At 40.5% G+C, this 24,155-nt stretch overlaps 1 protein-coding gene across 1 annotated transcript in view; it reads right to left on the bottom strand.

The window, feature by feature from the left end:
• The window catches only part of ush2a (Usher syndrome 2A (autosomal recessive, mild)), a 271,031-nt gene that overhangs the window by 132,917 nt on the left and 113,959 nt on the right, over nucleotides 1–24,155 (bottom strand). The window contains exons 44-48 of the mRNA XM_059348990.1: nucleotides 23,979–24,126; nucleotides 19,556–19,713; nucleotides 15,460–15,607; nucleotides 5,556–5,711; nucleotides 1,227–1,374 (exon numbers count right to left, since the gene is read on the bottom strand). Coding sequence (XP_059204973.1) covers nucleotides 1,227–1,374; nucleotides 5,556–5,711; nucleotides 15,460–15,607; nucleotides 19,556–19,713; nucleotides 23,979–24,126 — 758 coding nt within the window. The remainder of the gene's footprint in view (nucleotides 1–1,226; nucleotides 1,375–5,555; nucleotides 5,712–15,459; nucleotides 15,608–19,555; nucleotides 19,714–23,978; nucleotides 24,127–24,155) is intronic.

Here is a 24,155-nt window from a genome sequence, read left to right on the forward strand (position 1 = left end):
ATGTAATTGCCTCATGATTGGTCAAGCAGGTTTATGGTAACTTAATAACGCTGCTTTACTATGCTGCCAATCACTACTGCACAGGCTTGAGCCGCAAATTATTTCACCAAGTTGGCAGTAGCCATATGTGGGATATTTTGGTTTCATTTTTTATATAGTGTATTGTCAGAGGTGAAATGGTAGGAAATGAAAATGGCATAGATCTAAACAACCACAAAATAATTATTAAATGTTCAGTAGCAAAGGTTACCTGTCCATTTTTGTTTTAATGTATGAAATGTGGTTGTCCATACGACAGTTTTTTTTCTAGAAATGAAAGTCTAACGTGTCTCATGTTTATCTAATTCCAAGCATGTTGTATATTTTATGTGATATAATGTGATCTTTATATATTCATTATATTTTCAGTCATCTTATGAAATTGTCAACAGACAACTTTCACACGGTCACTTAACAGTGACTATCTTGGGAATATGTATAATATTTGTATAGCTTTTTATCTTATTCCCATGCCATACCTGATCCCATACTTGATATAATCTAATGATACAAAGGAATCTGGGACAAAGCAAAAGAATATTGTCATAAATGAGGGACAGTTGACCATTTAGCATCAGATGGATAGAAGGGATGAATGAATGAATAAATCAGGGAACAATGAGATTTCCATAGCAGAGGAGGAGGAGGGCATGGCTGTCTGATATATAATACATGTAGCTAGTCATTTATTTATTACCACAGAATGAGAGCCTCCTCTTCTTGGATTAAATTGCAATTTGTTGTCAGGAAGCATGTAATGAATACATATCAGATGCACACCCTCTCTCTCTTTTTATTCTATCACATTTTCTCTACCTCTCTCTCTCTCTGCCCTGTTCTTTGATTTTTTTGTCTTTTTGACTCTACCCCCGTCTCTCCAGCTCATTTCCTTTCTGTTTTTCTGATGGTCTGTCATATTGATGTGACATATTCAGCTGTGCTGTATAATGTAGCCCTATATATGTACATGTGTATGCATATGTGTGTGTACACATTTTTTAGGTGCGTATATATGTGATACTTGTCTGAGAGTGTCTGTCATCCTTATTATTGTATATTAACACATGTCTCAGACCAACTGCATGTGCTGTGGATCTGTGTGTGCAAACTTCAGTCCAGTTGTTTGGTCTGCTGTGTCTGTGTGTTTTTTAAATCTAAAAATAATTCATATGAAATCACTCTCTCACCTTATCACAGGCCTCTGAGGGGATGTCCTCATTTGCAGGCTATAACGGAGTGGGCCTGGTGCGTTAGAGTGGGCAGGGGCGGACCAGGATACATTCAAACTGGCACTAGTTGCATGAGCCAAGCTCGGAGGTGATAACCCATCTGGAGCTATGACGAGAGAGAGACAAGAGAGCGAAAGGAAGACATGATGACGGAACAGGTTATCAAAGAATGGTCAAGGTGGTGAAAAGGAGATGGGATGGAATGAAGATCAGAAGTTCAGGAGTAAAAAAAACAAGACAGCAAAATAAAATAAAAAAGAACAGAAAAATACATTATAAAGTTATATCAATGTTATATTGAAATTCATTTAATTGATCCACTGCAAACATACAACACCAGCCCAAGAAACATTGCCGCTTAGAGTTGAGTAAAAAGAAGAGATTATTGAGAAAAGTGAAGACACAAGTGAATAGGGAGAAGGGGAGAGAAAAAGGAGGGAAAACATAACAGCAAAAGCAAAATATTTCTTGTGAAGGAGGCACAGAGCCACAAAGAGCCACCAAATTTACGGCAGATATACAACCACTACAACTTCTCTCTCTCTTTGTCTTCCCCACCCACACACGGATACATACACATAACGTTATGACCCGCTCTCTCAACAGTGACCCTCTTTTCCAGCTGAGCATGATAGTATAGTGCTAGTGTTGGAAAATCAGTAAAAACATCTTGATGTCGTATGATAGCCATGCTCTTAACAGAAACAGTGGAGATGCGGGGGAAAGACAGAATAAGAAAGAGATAAGGACAACAAATACAAGGAGAAAATGAGAGTGACTGTAGTGTTGACTATGCGAAATAAGAGTAGGCCCTTTGATGTATAAAGTGACCCTTCAATCAAACACACAGCTCTCTTTCCACTACAACAAGACTGATTGCTGAAGACATCTTATCCTAAAGATGGCTGTTACAAACACACACACACACACACACACACACACACACACACACAGTGTCTGAAAAAAGCCTCAAAATGCTCTTTGAACACTCGCTCAGAATAATATCAGAGGTGGCTCACCAAATTCACATTAATTATCTCAGTGTATAGACTAGGGATGGGGGGGGAAATCATTGTCAAATGCATTGCTGTGTGTTCATTGCGTCTGAACCAATTCGCCATTCGATAAGTTCCACCCCTTTGTTGTCAGGCGCTGCTAAACCGTCAAGCTGTTGGAGCTAGCATTTAGCCATGTGTGACTTTTGCAACATGTAAGAAAACAGTGGATCATGTCATTATTCACTGTATAAACTATGAACAGGAAAGACAGATTCTCAGACTGAAAAAAGGAAGAGATCAAATTTGAAAGAATGGAATTACTACAATTGAACTTGGGTCAGTTGGAGTATGAGGCAATATTTACATTTTTGGACTAACTGCACTCCCTGAAGAACATTTTTTAATTTTATTGGGAAAACAACAGGGTTAAGCAGAGAGAATGGTCTAATATGCATTTGAATATATGAAGGATGTCAAACTAACTCAGCAGAAAAAATAGATTTAAAAAGATAGCGATAGAGGCTAACAAATTCAGATCATAATGTAAAAGTAACAACAGAAAGGCAAAAGACAATGAAAACACTCAAACCTGGGCGCTATGCTTACATATTTTTGTGTGTAAATGTCTATCCATCCATCCATTATCGTTAACCGATTATCCACAATCGGGTTGTGGGGGGCTGGAGCCTATCCCAGCCGACATTGGGCGAGAGGCGGGGTACACCCTGGACAGGTCGCCAGACTATCGCAGGGCCGACATATAGAGACAGACAATCACGCTCTCATTCACACCTAAGGGCAATTAAGAGTCATCAATTAAACCTAAGTGCATGTTTTTGGACTGTGGGAGGAAGCCGGAGTACCCGAAGAGAACCCACGCTGACTTGGGGAGAACATGCAAACTCCACACAGAAGAGCCGCAGGCGGGAGGCGAACCTGCTGTGAGGCAAGAGTGCTAACCACTACTCCACCGTGTAGCCCTGTAAAAGTCTAATAGATATGAAAAGTTTGGGAATTGATCCATTGATTTAAAAGAAAATACAACTCACAAAATGCTCTTTCTTCTGCTCCAATCATCACTAACTTTGGTGTTGTAAAAATAAAAAAAAACCCTTTATCCACCCCCTGGGTTTTATTTTGTTTCTTTCTACTTTGAACGGAATGTGTCATAACATGGTAAAAATTACTATCTTTGGATTATGGTGTATTTGGTAAGTGCAACACAACTACTGTTTCCAGTTAAACAAAACAGATGTTACTCTTTAACAAAAATGTCTATCTCTGTAGGGATCCCTTATTTTATCTACTGTTAAAAATTAACATGTGCATCGTGTTCCCATTCTTAACTAGGCTACTAGGCTTTCTGAGTTGTGGAACAATCCGACCACCATTCCCTGGCGTAAAAGGCAGCCTATAGGAAATGGGACCTGGATGAGACCAGCACTGTATGCAAGTCCTTTCATTTTAATTATGGATAATTACAAATATGCTGTTTTACAAGTAGCAAGTATTAACACAATGGCTCTCTTTTTTGTGCATTTGTGTCTATTTGTCTGAGATTTGTTTAAGCTAACAAGTTATTTTAGTAGTTTTATATCAACCAGTTCTATAGAAGTATAGCTTGGACAACAGAGAACGGAGAAACTAAAGAACTAGAACAGAAAATGAATTAACTGGAGTGGATGAAAAAGAAACAAAGGAATGTAAGAATGATATACAGGATTGTACAGCTAAAATGTTATTTTATATATTATTAGATTAATAACATGAATCCATAATTTCATTTTGATTAATCAAATAGTCAACTCTAGTTTCAACTTTTTAATAAAGAAGTACCTACAGAAGATCAGCAAAATTGTCATTCCTTGCATGTGTGTGTGTATACTTGAAACACGCGTTGAATTCTGCCTCTCTGACACACACACACACACACGCACACACACACACACACACACACACACACACACGCACAAAACACATACATCACAGAGACACACACCGTTGGTGAGCCTGTGTCTCTCTCATGCTGTGTTAGCAGGTACAATATCAGAGGTGTCACTAATCGTTTTAAACTATGCACTTTTATGTTCACTTCTCTCTCTCTCTGCTCTCCTCCTCCTCTGCTCTTCTGTCTGTTGCTCCACTATCTTCTCTCTGTTCTTTCATAGAACAAGGACGCATCAAGACAGTTTGCCTTAAAGAAGTCTAAAGAGATGCCAGAGGCACAGAGGTAGAAAGAGAGATAGAAAGAGAGGAAACGTCTGGTATTTAAAATTTATACTTTCTTATGCCTTTGTTTTGAACTTGAACAGTAGAACTTTCGGAAGTCTGTCTTTTGTTGTTCTCTTACTAAGACATGGGTGTGGTGTGGTGTGTGTGCATGCGTATGTATTCAACACTTTTGTTAACATTAGCTAAGTGGTAAAATGTGTGTCTAAAGGTGTGTGTGTTGCTGCCTGGTTACCATTATCTCCAGACTGCTCTGATCAGCTTTGACATTTATCAGTATGCACAATCAGCTTCTATTCTACACAATTACAAACACACACACAAATGCTGTGTAAATCAGAAATATGTGTTCAGACCATTAACTAAAGTCAATGATGTGTGTACGTGTTTGTCACTGCTGTTCATTGAATAATTGTTTTTTTGGGGTTTTTTTTGCATATCAAGCTATAAAAAGGAATTTTTCCAGTTCATAACAATAGCAATTAAAATCAGAGTAATGAGATAAAATTGTTACAATGGTTCATGGCTTATGTGTAGAGTTAGAAATAAACTACAATTATAACCATTTAAATCAGATCATACACAATTTAGTGGAGGACAAAAGTGCCGTATTACAATGAAGGCCATAAATATACTATCACACTATTATTTTCTATATTTCTGATCAACAGTGTATATGCAGATATAGCTTTCTAGTGAACAAGTTTGTAAGGCGTAGTCTAGTGCCGGGAGGAGAACCTTTCAGACTGATTTATGCTCAACATTAGATACGTATGTGGATATGCATATGGTTGGAGCGATCAGTCTGTATTCTGTGGTCTTTTTGTTTTCTGAAAGCTTACGGGAAAATACGAGACAGAGCAGTACAACTGAAAATCATGGGGACAGTTTAAGGATCATGACGAAGAAATTAAAAAATGGCTTAAAGTTTTGAGGAGATGTTAGTGAATTAAGATATTCTTTCCAAGTATTTAATGGTTTGAAATGGACATCTATAATGTTGTGCATAAAGGCTGCTTAAATTAGGCTTTACAGCATTTATGTTTTTGTGCGTGTATACCTGCTGGGGGCGTAGTAACACTGAGTGGCAGGCTCTCAACACAACCCTGTGTGTTACACCCTCTGATCCAGAAGCTGTAGTTGGTGTAAGGCTGCAGGTCAGTGACAGACAACCAGCCGCCTGCTGCTGTGCTTCCATCCAACACACCATCACCATCTAAAAGACAGAGAGATTGTGTTTGTGATTGTTTTCATGAAACAGTTATTGATTAGAGTCATTACTGTGATGGGCGGGAAAAAAAGCAAATTATAAAAGATACATTCAACAACAGAAGGAAAGTGGTGGAGAATGAGTGAGAGTTCAAGAGAGGGGAATACTGACTGAGATTAACTGAGAGTGATCAAAAGAGAGAGGTCTCCATATTGAGGTTATGCAAGGATAGTCAAAGAAAAAGGATCAGAAAATTACACTATGTAAGCCTATCCAATATATTTAGATGGACACACACTCACATACACAAACACAGATCTTGTGTGAACTGATGAAGGCAGTGTGTATCAAAGAATCAAGGGGTTGTGGGTAACTAGAGCGAAACACCATCTCTCTCTTTCGTCCACACCTCTTCTATCCTTCCATCCACTCATTTTATTCTGTCTCTTCCTCTGTGAGGAGAAGATCAAAGTCCCTGACTGTGTGTGTGTGTGTGTGTGTGTGTGTGTGTGTGTGTGTGTGTATGTGTGTGTGTGTGTGTGTGTGTGTGTGTGTGTGTGTGTGTGTGTGTAACAGAGATAGAGAGAGAGAGAGACTTGGTGAATATGCGTGGGTTAAAGGATGATTGTGTGTTCTGCTGTTCCCCCATGTTCCCGTTCTCATCTTGTTCAATTTTCTTTTACCCCTTTTCTTTCCATGTCCAGTTCTCCTCTTCTGTTTTGTTAGTCTCATCCACTGTTTTTGTTGTTCTCCATGTCTTATGTTGTTTTTACTTGCAATCTCTTCTAATACATCTATGGAAATATGAGTTTCTCATCTCACCTCTCTCTGTATACTATTGTTTACCAATACTTGTCTTTGTTCTTCCTTCCATCTCCCTTTCATTCCTTTGCTTTGGGATCCTATATATCATCTCCTTTCTCAAGTCACTGGCAATAGAAAAAAGAAACCCTGTCATTTCTACACCACTCTGGTTTCATTACTCCTTCTTTCACCTCCCTATTTCATGCCTGACTTTCAGTCTAAGTTGCCATTGTTGGTGAGGAGTGCGCTTGTGTGTGCAAGTGTACACACGTGTGTAGTTCGGTTCATATCATCCTGCTCTATTCAACTCTTTTTCAAGAAAAATAGCTTAATAAACTTCACTCAACCACCTTAAAGTCCCACTTGGTGGTCTCGGAATTAGAACTATGAATATTAATAAATACTGTTATAGGAAAACATGCAGTATAATAATGTTTCCAGAAGTGGTATGCACTCATTCTCATTCATTTCCACCACTGAGTACTTTTTGTATCAGAGAAACTGTGCTGTCAATACTCCCTATGAAAAAAATGGATCCCATTCAAACATTCTGTTTTTTGTGGAGATTTTCTTTTTCGGGCCATGATTAAAGGAAAACTTTGCCAATTTTCAACCAGCTTTGTGTTGCAGTCCTCATTGCAAGCTTTTGCCAGCAACTGAGCAGCGAGCTCAAGGCGCTGGCAACATGGAGGGAAACCAAACACCATTCATCTGCATATACTACCCACATGTTAAATATGGTTATTACAAAGTAAAATAATGCAGTATTATCAGCCTTCCTTTCATGAGAAGCAGAAGAAAGTAAAATAGATCTTAATTTATTTCTTACAATTAATATCTTTGGTCAAAATAACACAATTTAACAAATATTTATCAAAAAGCTAAATAAAATTATCTTAAAAGAATAAGTTTATTGTATTATTGTTTCCATATATTCATTTTGTTCAGCAAGACACCTCCAGTCAAAGTTTTTAACTGACGTGAGGATTAATACTGTTCACAAAAAATGTTTTTTATTTCAGTACTAAAAACACTTTAAATTTAATGTCGCTTTTGATGTGGTCAATCACATCACACTTTTCTGTGACATAGAGTATATGGATCCTTCTTCATAGCAGACAGGAAGGGTGGCTGTGGCTCAATTGGTAGAGCGGGTTGCCCACCGATCGGAGGGTTGGTGGATTCCCAATGGTGGCAGGTGGCACTGTTTAGGGTAGCCTCTGCCACCAGTGTGAATGTGTGTGTGAATGGCTGAATGAGCGCAGTCTGTAGTGTAAAGCGCTTTGAGTGGTCGCAAATCGACTAGGTATATAAGTGCAGGTCCATTTACCATTTACATGTTGACTTGTCATAGGAAGAAAAGCACAGGTGAACCCAAATTTGCGTTAATGACTGCTTAGCTCACCTAAAGGTAATGTAGTCATTTCTAATGTTATTAATTACAGCTGGGCTTTTCTCGCGATGACACACTGTCTGCCCGCTGTGACTGAATGTCTAGGCTTAAGCTAGACATATTTGTGTCTTTTGATTGTCATGAGAATTTAGATTGTTAAGAGTGATTTCTTTTGTTGCCTGTTAAAGGGGACATGCTCAGCTCATATATAGGTTCATGCTAGTATTTGGTATAATGGTATATATGTAGTTTATAGTTTAACACTTTTTCCTCATGAAAAATCTGCATGAAAAGCTCTGTTTTTGCGCCTGTATCTTGAAGCACTGAACAAACACTGTGTATGTGAGAGACAGACTGGTCAGTAAGGTTTTGTGGTATTTTCCTTCGAGTTTGACTAGGTTTCATGCCGTTTTGTGGTTGTAAGGGCATATTGTAGATATTGCAGTAGCAAGGAAGTGACGACGCGCTTGCTAGTCACCGAATGGCTTACTTGCTTGAGTGACGCAAAGGGGCAGATCCAGCAGTGGACCGCCCTGGTATATGTAGACACTGCTTCACTGTAGCGTCAGCCCTCATTGTGTGAAAACGGAATTGGGTAAAGACCTAAGAGTCTTACTGCGTAAGTCCACCAAGCAAGGACACAGACTGTAAATCACTTTCTATTCCTTTTCTAGTCATTCAAGCAACATGTGCTATGACAACATCCCTGCCATTCATGTCTACCGGAAACACAGAATCTGTCACAGATGCAACCCTGAGAACCTCTCCACACTCAGGAAAGCCTCACCCACTCACACTTTTTTCACCTTCGGCTTATGGAACTGCCAATCAGCTGTAAACAAGAATGAATTCATCCAAGCGCAGGTTAATCTATCAAACTTACAAGTGCTTGCTCTGACTGAAACCTGGATCCGTCCAGAAAACACTGCCACACCAGCAGAAATCTCTGCCGACTCTGTCTTCTCCCACACGCCAAGATCTGTTGGACGCGGAGGCAGCACTGGTGCCCTCGTTTGCAAAAACTGGAAATTCACCAAGCTGTCTCTGCTCAGCAACATCTCTTCCTTTGAACACCATGCAATGAGGGTTATATTTCCAGCTAAACTCATTGTTGTCATCAAATACCGACCGCCAGGGTGCCAATAGGAGAACTTCATTGTAGAACTTGACATGCTACTCTCGGCCCTCCCTGATGAGGAAACACCATTGATTGTCATGGGAGACATGAATATCCACACTGAGAGAGCCCAAGCTTCTGACTTCCTGTCTCTTCTGTCATTCTTTGACCTCATAGAGGTCGCCACCCCTCCTACTCAAGAAGCGGGCAATACACTGGATCTGATCTTGATTCGCAAATGCTCCACTGCAAACTTGATTGTCACAACCCTATATCTTTCTGACCACTTCTTTATTAAATTCAAGGTCTCTCTGCTGGAGAACACTCAACTTCCTTCAAAAGTCTCTTTTCGTAAAGACCTTTGGACCCTTACACCAACCCAGCTCTCAAACGTGGTCTTGACCAGCCTGCTTTCAATTCGCTCCTCTATCCGCCACCCCCTTCTCCCTCCACTCTGCTGACATGTTTGCCTCCTTTTTCATGGAAAAAGTTGCTGCAATCAGTAACCAGTTCTCTAAGCCTGACCAGCAACAGCTGCTGCCACCACCTAACCAGGCTTCTCTCACCTCTCTACACCCTCTGACCGAGAAGGAGGTCTTGAAACTTGGATTCTCTACCAACCACCTGACCACTGGATCCGTTACCATCCAATCTCCTTCAAACCATTTCCTCTGCAGTAAACCCCTCAATCACACACATCATCAACTCCACACTTACAGCTGGCGTGTTTCCCACCACCTTCAAACGAGCGCAGGTGACTCCACTGCTCAAAAAAAACCTTCACTGGACCCAAAACAGGTGGGGAAACTACAGACCCGTCTCACTCCTACCATTCCTTAAAAAAATTCTGGAGCGCACAGTCTTGAACCAAGTCTCTGGATTCCTTTCCGAGAACAACCTGTATGATCCATCCTCAGTCTGGCTTCAAGCAGGGTCACTCTATTGAGATTGCACTTCTGTCTGTAACAGAATCACTGCGTCTGGCTCGAGCAGCTGGTCAATCATCAGCTCTTTTGCTGCTGGACCTCTCTGCAGCCTTTGACACTGTTAACCACCAGATCCTCCTCTCTACACTCACAGAACTTGGAATTTTAGGTTCTGCCCTCCAATGGTTCAAGATCTTTTAAAGTATCCTGGAAGGGAGAAGTGTCCAAACTACAAAACCTTTCCACTGGGGTGCCTCAAGGATCAGTGCTAGACCCCCTTCTCTTCTCAATTTACACTACCTCACTTGGCACAATCATCCTCCATCATGGCTTCTCATACCATTGTTACGCCGATGATACCCAGCTGTTCCTTTCCTTCCCACTAAACGACCCCAGTCTCGGCTCATATCTCTGCTTGCCTTGCAGACATCTTCACATGGATGACAGAACGTCACCTTCAGCTCAACCTCTCAAAGACGGAGCTCCTTGTCATCCCACCCCGTCCCACCTTATATCAGCCTATCAATCTTCAGCTTGAATCCATGCAACTTGTGCCCACAAGCTCTGCACGAAACTTGGGTGTCATGACTGATGACCAACTGACCCTCAAGGTTCATGTGTCCTCAATTACCGGATCTTTTGTCGCTTCTCCCTGTACAACATCAGGAAGATCAGACCCTACCTGACCGAGCAATTGACACAAATCCAGAATGCGGCTGCACGTCTGGTCTCCAACCAGCCCAGGACAGCACATGTCACCCTGCTCCTCATCTCTTTGCACTGGCTCCCGGTCACAGCCCGCATCAAATTCAAAGCCTTGTCTCTTGCTTACAAAATAGCAATGGGCACAGCCCCTTCTTATCTGAACTCCTTTGTTCAGGTCCACAAACCCTCCCGTCCACTACGCTCTTCCAGTGAAAGACGTTTGGCTCCTCCACCGCTGAACGGCTCTGCGTCTCAAACCAGACTCTTCTCCTCTGTAGAGCCCCGGTGGTGGAACGAACTTCCAAACTCCATCCGATTTGCTGAGTCCTTATCAATATTTAAGAAGAGACTGAAGGCCCAACTCTTTACTGAACACCTTTACTCTTGATCTACACTGATGACTACGATAAGTATCACACTGACCGCTCACGCGACCTAAAAGCCCTTGCGCCCTAATGGACTCAAACTGAAGCCACGGCACTTACTCTTGCAATGTTTCTTTATTTCATCCTTGCTTGTGTTGTATTAACTCTCATTTGTACATCGCTTTGAATAAAAGCGTCTGCTAAATGACATTGTAGAATCGAGAAGCCCCCCATCTAGAAAAAGCCCAGTCTGCTCTGATTTGTCAGTTTTTCCACATCTGCACTCTCATGGTACCATTATCACTGCCGAGGAATGACTGTAAGGGCGCTGTTGCAGCATTTTCTACCAATATAAAGTATAGCTGTGTCATCACAACCTATCTGAAGTCCTGAAGGCTTGTTTATAGGCTCAGTTTCTGAATATGGTTGAGTGCATTTCTCCTTGGAATGAAAATGTTGATACTTTTACATATATAACACTTAAATAACACTTAGATTCACTTTGTGTTATAAAGCAAGTCTTACTTTTTCCAATATAGGACCTTTATGTTGAGAACAAAATGTAAAGCTGTCTGACAGACTTTAAAGAGAACAACTTTTCTTGATGCTTTGACAGCATGGCCCTGCATGAGTGAGACATATAGAGAAGCAGCTTTTACTGTTCACCTCAATTTATTATGTCCACTTCGCCTCCAGGACAACCTGACCTGAGAGCATTACAGTCTAGCAACTGCAAAAATGTCAAGACACAGTTTTTGAGGTTTAAGTAATCATATAATAAGGTGTCTTAGAAAAGCCCTAAACATTATCAGGAAGGTATTTGATGAATAGTTGGATCTGTGGTGAAGCCACACAGAAAATGCAGGGTTTTGTGGTCATCTGAGGCTATCTTTAATTAGGGACCGAGCACTAACGGTGCGAGGACCCTATTGAAATTGGTCCGTTTATTATTAGGGACCGAGCACTAACGGTGCAAGGACCCTATTGTAATTGGTCCGTTTTTTATTATTATTATTATTATTATTATTATTATTCTTCTCCCAAATGAATTGCCTTTTTGGGGGCTTTATCATATTCAAAAAGTCAACAAATTTGGAATATACATAAATCAGATTTGAAATTTACGTATTCTGGTATTCGCGGGAATGGACCTTGCAAAATGACTCACTAGCGCCCCCTTGAAATTTTCAAAACATCCTCACAATATAGGTTTTTTTCACGTAGACACACAAAATTTGGTACATACGTGTATCATGGGAAGACGCACCAAAAAGCCTCAAGAACCCATACTCGAAAACGTACAGGAAGACGGCCATCTTGGATTGAATATCGCACTTGTCATCGTTTTCGGCCATTTCCAGGTCGCATACTTTAACGAACTCCTCCTACAGATTTTATCCAATTGACTTCAAACTTGGTCAGTACCATCACAAGGCCTTTGGGATCAAAAGTTGTATAAATCTTTACCGTCGGTCACACTATGTGGGCGTGGCATGGCGGCAAAATATGGCGTCTCGCCATAAAACACGAGATTGTTATAACTTCTCCATTCTTTGTCCCATCTGGTCCAAACTTCTCATGCTTCATCAGAGCCCAGCCCTTAACACTTCGACATAACAATATTTCATAAAGCCCCGCCCCTTATGCTTTATCCACGCCCCCTTTCATAAAATGACCACGTTGCATACTTTACATAACTCCTCAGACAGATTTCACCCCATGGACTTCAAACTTGGTCAGTAGCATCACAAGGCCTTAGGGATCAAACGTTGTATAAATCTTTACCGACGGTCACACTATGTGGGCGTGGCATGGCGGCAAAATATGGCGTCTCGCCATAACACACAAGACTGTATAACTTGCCCATAAATTGTCCAATCTGTCCCAAATTTCACACACGTGATTAGGGTCCAGCCCAGGACGCACCCACGTGTCAATCGTGACACACAGTCATAGCGCCCCCTGCTGGCTACAGGAAGTAACATGTCTTACACCTACCACAAGCACAGTGGTAGGAGACACGCAATTCGGTATGCATAGGGACTGAGCCAACAGCGCCGCGTCTGATGTGCCCTCCCCTGATGGCGCCTCCCCCGACGGCTCCACTCTGCGAGGTCCCGTTCAGTACTGCGCGCAGTCCTAGTTATTATTATTTTTAGGGGGAGTAAATCGCTTATTTGAGGCCTTTATCATATTCAAAAACTCCCCATATTTGGAATATACATAAATCAGATTTGAAATTTACGTATTCTGGTATTCGCGGGAATGGACCTTGCAAAATGACTCACTAGCGCCCCCTCAAAATATTCAAAACATCCTCACAATATAGGTTTTTTTCACGTAGACACACGAAAGTTGGTACATATGTGTATCATGGGAAGACGCACCAAAAAGCCTCAAGAACCCATACCCGAAAACGTACAGGAAGTCGGCCATCTTGGATTGAATATTGCACTTGTCATCGTTTTTCGCCATTTCCAGGTCGCATACTTTAATGAACTCCTCCTACAGATTTTATCCAATTGACTTCAAACTTGGTCAGTACCATCACAAGGCCTTTGGGATCAAAAGTTATTGAAAGCTTAATCGACGGTCACACTATGTGGGCGTGGCATGGCGGCAAAATATGGCGTCTCGCCATAAAACACGAGATCGTTATAACTTTCCCATTCTTTGTCCCATCTGCTACAAATTTCTCATGCTTCATCACAGTCCAGCCCTTAACACTTCTACATAACAATATTTCATAAAGCCCCGCCCCTTATGCTTTATCCACGCCCCCTTTTACAAAATGACCACGTTGCGTATTTTACATAACTCCTCCAACAGATTTCGTACCATTGACTTCAAACTTGGTCAGTACCATTACAAGGCCTTTGGGATCAAAAGTTATTGAAAGCTTTACAGACGGTCACACTATGTGGGCGTGGCATGGCGGCAAAATATGGCGTCTCGTCATGAAACACGAGACTGTATAACTTTACCATACATTGTCTCATCTGGCCCAAAATTCTTACACGTGATAAGGGTCCACCTCTGAACACACCAACATGTCAATATTGACACACAGTCATAGCGCCCCCAGCTGGCAACCGGAAGTAACAACTTTAACGCCTAGCCCCAGCAGTAGGTTTCACGTAGAGACACGAAATTTGGTACACACATTCATCATGTGGAGACGCACCAAAAAGCCTCTGGACCCATACCTCAAACCCAACAGGAAGTCCGCCATCTTGGTTTGAATATCGCACTTGTCATCGTTTTTGCCCATTTCCAGGTCGCATACTTTAACGAACTCCTCCTACAGATTTCATCCCATGGACTTCAAACTTGGTCAGTACCATCACAAGGCCTTTGGGATCAAAAGTTATTGAAAGCTTTACCGGCGGTCACACTATGTGGGCGTGGCATGCCGCCAAAATATGGCGTCTCGCCATGAAACACGGGACTCTATAACTTCACCATACATTGTCTCATCTGGCCCAAAATTCTTACACGTGATGAGGGTCCTCCTCTGAACACACCCACATGTCAATATTGACACACAGTCATAGCGCCCCCCGCTGGCTACAGGAAGTCACATGTTTTATACTTAGCCCGAGCAGTAGGCTTCACGTAGAGACACGAAATTTGGTACACACATGAATCATGTGGAGACGCACCAAAAAGCCTCTTGGACCCATACCTCAAATCAAACAGGAAGTCCGCCATCTTCTTTTGAATATCGCACAATTCATCATTTTTTCCCATTTCCACGCTGCATACTTTAACAAACTCCCCCGACAGATTTCACCCCATGGACTTCAAATTTGGTCAGTACCATCACAAGGCCTTTGGGATTAAAAGTTATTGAAAGCTTTACCGAATGTCACACTATGTGGGCGTGGCATGGCGGCAAAATATGGCGTCTCGCCATCTAACACCAGACTGGATAACTTGACCATACCTTGTCCAATCTGTCCCAAATTTCACACACGTGATTAGGGTCCAGCCCTGAACACACCCACATGTCAAAATTGACACACAGTCATAGCGCCCCCTGCTGGCAACAGCAAGTAACATGTTTTACACCTACCCCGAGCACAGTGGTAGGAGAAACGCCATTTGGGACGCATAGGGACTGAGCCCACATTGCCGCACCAGATGTGGCCTCCCCCGACGTGCCCTACCCCGACGTGCCCTCCTCCGACGGCTCCACTCTGCGAGGGCCCGTTCAGTACTGCTTGCAGTCCTAGTTTAAATTTGTGTCTGCCGAATGTGTGAAAAATGCAGTCTTATAATATCTGTTGTGTGGTAAAGTGGAATTCGTGTATAACCCATGTATATTTTTAATGTATCCATGCTGCTGTGTGTGTATGTTTGGGTTCACTGCTCATGTGGTGTCTGTATTAAGTGTGTGTGTCAGAAAGACAGAGAGAGAGAGAGAGCACAGCTGTATGTGTACCTTTACTTTTGTAGTACAGTGTGTAGCTGAGGTTCCCATTCGGTCTAGGTGGAGCTGTCCAGCGGGCTCGGAGTGATCGAGAGCTCTGATTGGTCAGTTCCAGCAGTATCGGGCCTTCTGGGGCCATCTCTAAAGTGCGCATCTCCACCTGATTTAAAGAAAAAAGAAAAAACACACACTTACACTTATGTACCCTTTTTACTCTAATAATATTCACACATCTCCATCCAACTGTTATGGATGAAATTGTGAAATATAGAAATCATATAATGAACTCTGCCCTCATTTGATAATGCTCATAATCATGGTGATATATTTCACTGAGCGGATTAATATGGGTGTTAAAATATGATACTTCAACCAGTTTAAAATGAAAACACTCTTCACTTCTGTCCCACATTACGCTTGCTTTCTGCGTTCTATCCTTTTTTTATTCATCCTTTTTCTTTCTCCTGCCACATTCCCCTCTTTTCTCTCAATCCACTCCTTCTCTGTTTCCACCATCTCTACGCACTCTTTTTCTGTCTGTCTGACCATTAACTCTACCCTTATCATCACTCCTTTATCTATGGAAGTAAATCTGTGTCATCGGAGTGAGCGTAGATTTTCAGTTTGAGAGCATAATTTGTCTTTCTCGTGCTCAGATTTGTTCTCCTCATGCTCACATTTTGCGCTCGCACTCAGATTTCTGCTGCTTTCTTTCAAAATGTGTGCGTGCACTTAAAAAATCACATGCTTGTGCTCACATTTCTTCTTCTTGGACACAAACATTTTGCTCGCACTCAAATATGTCCTGTGCTCGCTCAAATCTAAAGTCTACACGCTCAGATCTCAACTCTGCGCTCTCAAAACTTTTGTGCTTGCACCCAGAACACGCACGTCCTCTCAGGTTGAGGTGTCTGCTCAGACTGAACATGGTCCCGCCCTGCGCTTAAACTAGTGTGTTTCACCAGCCAAAAGGGAGACAGCTAGATTGTGGCCCGTCTTAGGTGCGTTCCCTAGCCTTTTTGAGCACTCCGTCGGGGCGGGTATATGGTCTGTTTGTAAAACTGCTTCTCTCTTAAAATACACCAATTTACCATATTAGCCAGCTATTTGAATCGTCACCTATTTAAAACGCAGCATATTTATGTAGAATTAATCTTTAGTAGTCCTAAAAAGAGTTATCATAGTTTAGATTATATATATATATATATATATTTTTATCATTATTATTATTTATATATATATATATATATATATATATATATATATATATATATATATATATATGTTTTTTTATTTTTTATATGTACAGTGGTGTCACGATAGTCCAGTGGTAAAGGACACTAACATCTGTTACGTTTTAAACCATGGGACGCCGGTTCGCATCCCGTCCGCTGCACTCTTGCTGCATGTCTTATTATGATTTAAAATTTTAATTTTAATTTAATAAATTTTAATTTAATAAATTAATGTAACAGTAACACAATCCGTGTAACCAGCTGCTTCTCTTATTGAAACGTTTAACAAGAGATGATGGGTAAATAGACTTGGCTACTTGATTAAAAAGGTATAATGAAAAATACGCTATGATGATGATGATGATAATGATTTGAGGATAACATTGGTGCATGTAATGCAGTGTATCACCGTCCTATTTACGCGGTCAAAGCCAGGGGGCGCATAATTAGGCTAATGTTGGTAATACTTTCACAAGAAGAAGATGGATGGCCAAAGACCTCAAGTAAGTTCATTGCTAAATGTTGCTACAACTCAAAACAAATCGATCATATACAGTAGTTTCAATAACAGTACAGTAATCATTTTGACACTCGTACTTATCAACATATATAGCGGGCCTTCATTGTAACATGTACAACGAAAGTACAATAATTGGCAACGTATGATCTAACCAGCGGCAGTAGGCACACATAATGATGCGTGAGCTGAAGGGAATCCCCGCTGACGTCACTTCATTCATAATGAGTTGCTGTCCCTAGTGCCGACAAAGGCCCGCTATATATGTTGATAAGTACGAGTGTTTTGAGTTGTAGCAACATTTAGCAATGAACTTACTTGAGGTCTTTGGCCATCCATCTGTCTCCCATTCATTCGCTGCCGCGCTCCGAATCCTGCTCAAAGTCTTCTTCTTGTGAAAGTGAAAGTATTACCAACATTAGCCTAATTACGCGCTCCCTGGCTTTGACCGCGTAAATAGGACGGTGATACACTGCATTACACGCACCAATGTTATCCTCAAATCATTATCATCATCATAGCGTATTTTTCATTATACCTTTTTAATCAAGTAGCCAAGTCTATTTAGACCATCATCTCTTGTTAAACGTTTCAATAAGGGAAGCCGCTGGTTACACGGATTGTATTACTGTTACATTAATTTATCAATTAAAATTTTAAATCATAATAAGACATGCAGCAAGAGTGCAGCGGACGGGATGCGAACCGGCGTCCATGGTTTAAAATGCAACAGACGGTAGTGTCCTTTACCACTGGACTATCATGACACCACTGTATATGTGAAAAATAAAAAAACATATATATATATATATATATATATATATATATATAAATAATAATGATAAAAAAAAAATATATATATATAATCTAAACTACGATAACTCTTTTTAGGACTACTTAAGATTAATTCTACATAAATATGCTGCGTCTTAAATAGGTGACGATTCAAATAGCTGGCTAATATGGTAAATTGGTGTATTTTAAGAGAGAAGCAGTTTTACAAACAGACCATATACCCGCCCCGACGGAGCGCTCAAAAAGGCTAGGGAACGCACCTAAGACGGGCCACAATCTAGCTGTCTCCCTATTGGCTGGTGAAACACACTAGTTTAAGCGCAGGGCGGGACCACGTTCAGTCTGAGCAGACACCTCAACCTGAGAGGACGTGCGTGTTCTGGGTGCGAGCACAAAAGTTTTGAGAGCGCAGAGTTGAGATCTGAGCGCGTAGACTTTAGATTTGAGCGAGCACAGGACATATTTGAGTGCGAGCGAAATGTTTGTGTCCAAGAAGAAGAAATGTGAGCACAAGCATGTGATTTTTAAGTGCACGCACACATTTTGAAAGAAAGCAGCAGAAATCTGAGTGCGAGCGCAAAATGTGAGCATGAGGAGAACAAATCTGAGCACAAGAAAGACAAATTATGCTCTCAAACTGAAAATCTACGCTCAAACTCCGATGACACAGATTTACTTCCATATTTATCCCTAAACTACCTCCTTCCCTGACTCCTTTCTTCTGATTTTCCCATCCATCCTGTCATCTCCTCCTCATCCTGTTCTTACCCCTCCCCTTCCCACCTTTCTGTCCTCCTGTTCTGCTGTGTCAGCTGTTCTCCTGGTGTTTGACTAAATATGGCGTTCGTATTGGAAAAATGCCCCAAAATATGGCCTGTCGTCAGAGTCATCGTTGAGTGTGGAGTGGCATTTGCTACCAAATGTCACTGTCGCCACGCCAACCTCGTTATTGAGCCAAGAGAATCGATCACCTTTATGACGCTCAGTGACACACACACACACACACACACACACACACACACACACACACACACACACACACACACACACACACACACACACACACACACACACACACAAACACACACACACACACACACACGGATACATGCCCAACACACATACACTTTGTAAATAGGCACTCCTATATCTGTGTCCATCTTTTTGTGTGTTGGTTAGTCACAGCGGCATTCTGCATCATAAAAATATAAATTTTGCTAATCCAATATATAACTTTAAGGACTTTTTAGTTTTGTTGATGTAAATGCTCTAAAAAGTGTTAAGGATATTACAGAAGTGATTTTTTTATGTGTGCTTTCAGAACAACAGTTCATGTGGGAAAATACTCTGCAGTAAGACATTGAGAAATGAGCTCACAAAACCTTTTTTTTCCAGAAATTTCAAGGGCAAAGTTGTTTTTTATTATTACCAACACTGCTTGATTACTCAGTGGTCACTATGCAGAAATACCACAGCAATGACTTCCTGTCTTCAAAGATCTCAGTTTATCATAAAAATCTATCAATTAATTAGTGTGTTTACTAGTAAGAGCTTCACTGACCATTGGTCCCTTGCCACAGCCCTGTGCCGTACAGGCCTGTAGCCTGAGTATGTGTCGGCTCCATGGAGAGAGTCCCTCCACCACGAAGATCCTCTGGGAGGAACTGGAGTTCAAAATGAGAAGTCCATCCAGCCAGAGACCATAACTGGTTATAATGCCTGTCAAAAAAGCACAAGATTATGAAATATGTGATGTACAGAAGAAAAAGAAAAAAATATGCAACATGAACTAAAAACTGGAGCTTTCCTGAAGTTTTAATGTTCATCGTTTTCAGGTTTACTGTACATGTGTATCTTTGTGTAGCATATAATTCACATTGTAAACATGTGTTACATTCATTCCCCACCCTGAACCAACTCAATAACATATCATAACCCTAACTGCCCAACTATAAAACAAAACATTTGTAAATTACCAAAGAAAATGTCTAAACATTTTTGACATGAGTTTGAATGCTTCAGATTGAGTGAAAAGGTTACAGAGACTGAAACTTCTTATATACTCATCATGGCATGGTGCTAGTTATTCTGCTACATTGAAGGTTGCCTAACATTTTGCTTACATGTTAAAGTTGTCAACAAACGTTATATATGTGGTCATGGGTGGTCAGCTTATATGGTCAGCCTGTCATAGCTGAAACATCTTAGTCAAGTGGTCAGTGGAGACACAAGAGTCGTTCCTGAAATTCACATTCCTAAGTATCAAGTTTTACGCTGATCTTATGAATACATGCTGTGCAGAAGTATGAAGAATGCATCCTAACACCATACACATTTACAAAAAGTATTGATGAAGTTGCTTATCAGATTGCAAACAATGACCAGCACACCAAAAACAGAGTCTTGGCCCTTGTATCTGTTTTCCAAATATACGATGGCTACACTGGAACTCTAAAAAACAATGGCCATTGCCCCCATAAAATCAATATTTGCTGGTCAATGTTTGGAAAGTGTGTTTCACATTTTCCTTGAGAAAAGTTTCAGAATTTGTTTTCCAAGATGTCCATATATTTTTTTATTTCTATTTTGCCACTCCTGTGTTGTTGCCATTGGTAACTTAAACATTGTACCACTGTGTCCAAACTATGAGACATTTCAATCATGAAGTAAGCTTTGCTATGTTGGGTTGCAATCTGGGTCATTGGATTACAATGCAAATGAAAAGTGACTTAGGGGCTCCAGACCTGCCAGTCAATGTGTCCTAGTGTGATCCAGTGATGAAAACAGCACTGAAATGACAAATGCAACCATTGGCACTGCGAGGATAAAGACCCTCTAAAGAACTGGTGCGAACACACACACACAAAATTGTGGGTGCAAATAGGTTAGCACTCATCCACAGACTTACACACGTTGACACTCCCCACAGGCCCACAAAGATACACAAGATGGGCTCCAACACATGTCCATACACACATACATACGCAGGCACAATAATTACATTACATTACATCCACCTAATAAAAAGAAAAATGAAACAGTACGGTGCCAAATGTGCTTTGCCTTAATAAAAATGCATACAGGGGGCTCAAAAGATCAGTGCTAAGAACTAAGAGTCTATTCTGCTTTAATCATGTGTGGGTTTTATTATTGCTCAATACAGATATACACACCTATCAGGGAAATGAAGACACAAAAACCCCATGGACGCCAACTACATCTGGGAAGCTCTTAATGTGGCCAATCACATGCGTGTGAGAGTGTATGTGTGTATATGTGTTCAGACGTCTCTGTGTGCTTGTGTGTGTGAATAAGCCCATATCAGTATAGGTTGTAATAAAGACAGGTTGGGAAATGAAGCAGCGAATGCATAACAGGCTTATTTCCCCTCTTTGTCTGCGTGTTGCCCCGACCTAATCCCCGAGAGGATTATCCCCCACAAATCCCTGCGGAATTGGGGAGAAGGGGGGAGAGAGAGACACAGAATCTCGCTCCTCTGGAGCCCATCACCATCATCATCGTCATTGTTGCCGTCCATTTATGAAAAAAAGAGTGAATAAGAAAAAAAGAGGCACTGAGCCCTTCTTTAAGCAAAAATTAAAGGTTTTTAAGCATGAGATAATCGGGTAATCATGATTAAGTGTCTCCTTGTTATAAATTTCTGTCATCAGATGAGAAAAGCTTTAAGTAATTTATCCAGGCTAATATGCACACACATCTCATGGTTTATGGTGCGAAATGCACTCATGTGGCATTAAGCGTAAAACACACATGATTCACATTACACACACACACGCATTATAGAATTACACATACTTTAACGAGCATGGCAGTAACATTTGATAATATGTGGTGGTGCGTTGTATGTTAGGGACTGTGAAATGGGGTGGGAAATCCTCATGGTTTTCATCACTCAATTAATTTGGATTAAAAAGACTTGCATTTGTTCATATAGTCATTTATGTTGTTTTTTATTAGTAAAAAAAACACAATTTTCCCTTTACCATGTGGTTGATCAAGTAACTTGAAAATGCTGCATTTAAATTATTTGAAGATTAATTGCACTGCAAACCTTTAAGAGTTTTATTAAGACATAAGGACACCTGATTGCTTGGTGTCAGTGCTGTGTAATGATTCTTATACTGACAATATATATATTTTTTAAATGTGTTGTGTCTTTTTGGCCATTTTGTGCCTTTATTACTGAAGGACTGATGACAGGAATTGTGTGCTTAGATTTCGTACATATTGAGCTGTAGTTTTTGGTTTGTACATTTATATGAATCTTGTTTAATGTTTACAGTGAAGGCAAAAAAAAAATCACAATTTAGATTATTAAAAGCTGAATGGGTTATTGATATATATTAAAATATATGTAAAAAAAAAGAAAGAAAAAAAAAAGGTTTGGATTTTAAAATGATGTGGTGCATGATGTGGTCCAAAGCAAGCAATCACTTTTTACCACTTTAGACTGGAACATCATAGATCATAGATTTATCTGTAATTTTAGTTTTGGCATATATGTTGTGAGAAAATGATGCTTGAGGTTATTTAGAAATTGTGTCATCATCACGTAGTTTGTTGAACAGAGTGCTGGACAAATAACATGTTCTTCCTCCTATCACCTAAGAGCAAACTGAAAGTAAGATGTGAGACTACTTCCCTAAAGATGGTGTAGTCAGCAATGTAATACATAAGATTGTCATATACTCTTTAAGAAAGTTATGTGTGTTAGAAAACAGCCATCTGAGTACCCTTTTCTAGTAATATCAGTGTAAAATCAACTTAAAAATGTCTGTTTCAGTCCAGCTTATAAAAAAAATCAGTGTTCTTGACTGCCACAAAGGTAAGCTTTTTTCCCCTATAAAATTAGTATTGTCCTCAAAAATTGTCATATCAGTCAGGCCCCACCTTAGACCACTGTATTTGCAATATTTTGAGGTTTTCCAAATGTTGATGTAATACCTGTTTTTCAGATGGAAGTTTACCAGATGATGATGCGTGAGTGCTTTCTCACTAAAACACATTACTATAATGAAGTTAAACTTTGAGAAAATTTTAATTTATGCAATCTAATTCCAAAACTGCATTGTGCAGGAAACTCTTCAGTCGACAACTTTAAGGCTCTTTACTCTAAAACATCTGCTCACAGAAAATAGTTATGTGCAAGTAACTTTTTTGTTTTTATCTTAATGGTTGCAACAGCAGATTTCATATTCACATCCAATATACATCAAATACATATTGTCCAGCTCTGTGCAATAGATTTTAATTGGCTGTCAGTAAATTAGATGAAGGTAAGAAGAACAGAGCACACTGACAGAGAACAGCAGTCACTGTGAGTCTATGTGCTCTCAGCCTGCAGTTCTCTATTCAGTCAAAAGGGAGCACTTTTCATCCACTTAAAGGAGCTTGGTGAAGCAGTGCCCTCTCACTCCCGGTCTCCGTTAGTCTCTGTCTCAAACTGTATGTTCTCTCCCACGTCTTTGTCTCTTTCCCTGGTCTCTCTTAGTCCTTAATGCCCTCTCCTTTCGTTTTATCTTTCTGTTTTCCTTTTTTTCCAACTGTTTTATCTCCATCTCTTGGACAATCATCTGATTCCTCTCACACAAAGGGAAACGTTTACCTGATCATAGCCAAACATACGGGAAACCTGTACAATGGTAAAGGTCTTTAAATGTGTGATAGTCTGGGTGATCGTAAATATTGACACTGTGCACCCGCATCCACAGTTATGCTCATTATGATTCTTGTCAACATTTCTTATCTTCTACATGTTTTATCTGTCACTTGTTTAAGATCACTTTCTTGAACCTCAGAAAATTTAATTAAACATTTTTTTTTTTAAAACATGGGCATATGGAAGATTGAAACCTTGCATTTATTTAGTTGAAAATTATTCTAAATGTCACTGCTAATAAATGTATATTTGAATATTTTGGTTATATATCTGTATGTGCCAGATTAAGTGTGTGTCCTCTCACCATTTGGAGTATCAGGAGGTGTCCAGCTGACGTTGAGTGCATGTGGGGACAGAGGCGCGATCAGTGGTGCAGGGACATTCTCTGGGGTGCTCTCCTTAGTCTGAGCCTGGCTGGGAGGGCTTAAGGTACACCCCCCCCCTGTGCAGGCCTGATGCAAACACACACACACACACACAC

The sequence above is a fragment of the Centropristis striata genome, chromosome 2 (assembly GCF_030273125.1).
Source record: "Centropristis striata isolate RG_2023a ecotype Rhode Island chromosome 2, C.striata_1.0, whole genome shotgun sequence".
Classification (NCBI taxonomy): Eukaryota; Metazoa; Chordata; class Actinopteri; order Perciformes; family Serranidae; genus Centropristis; species Centropristis striata.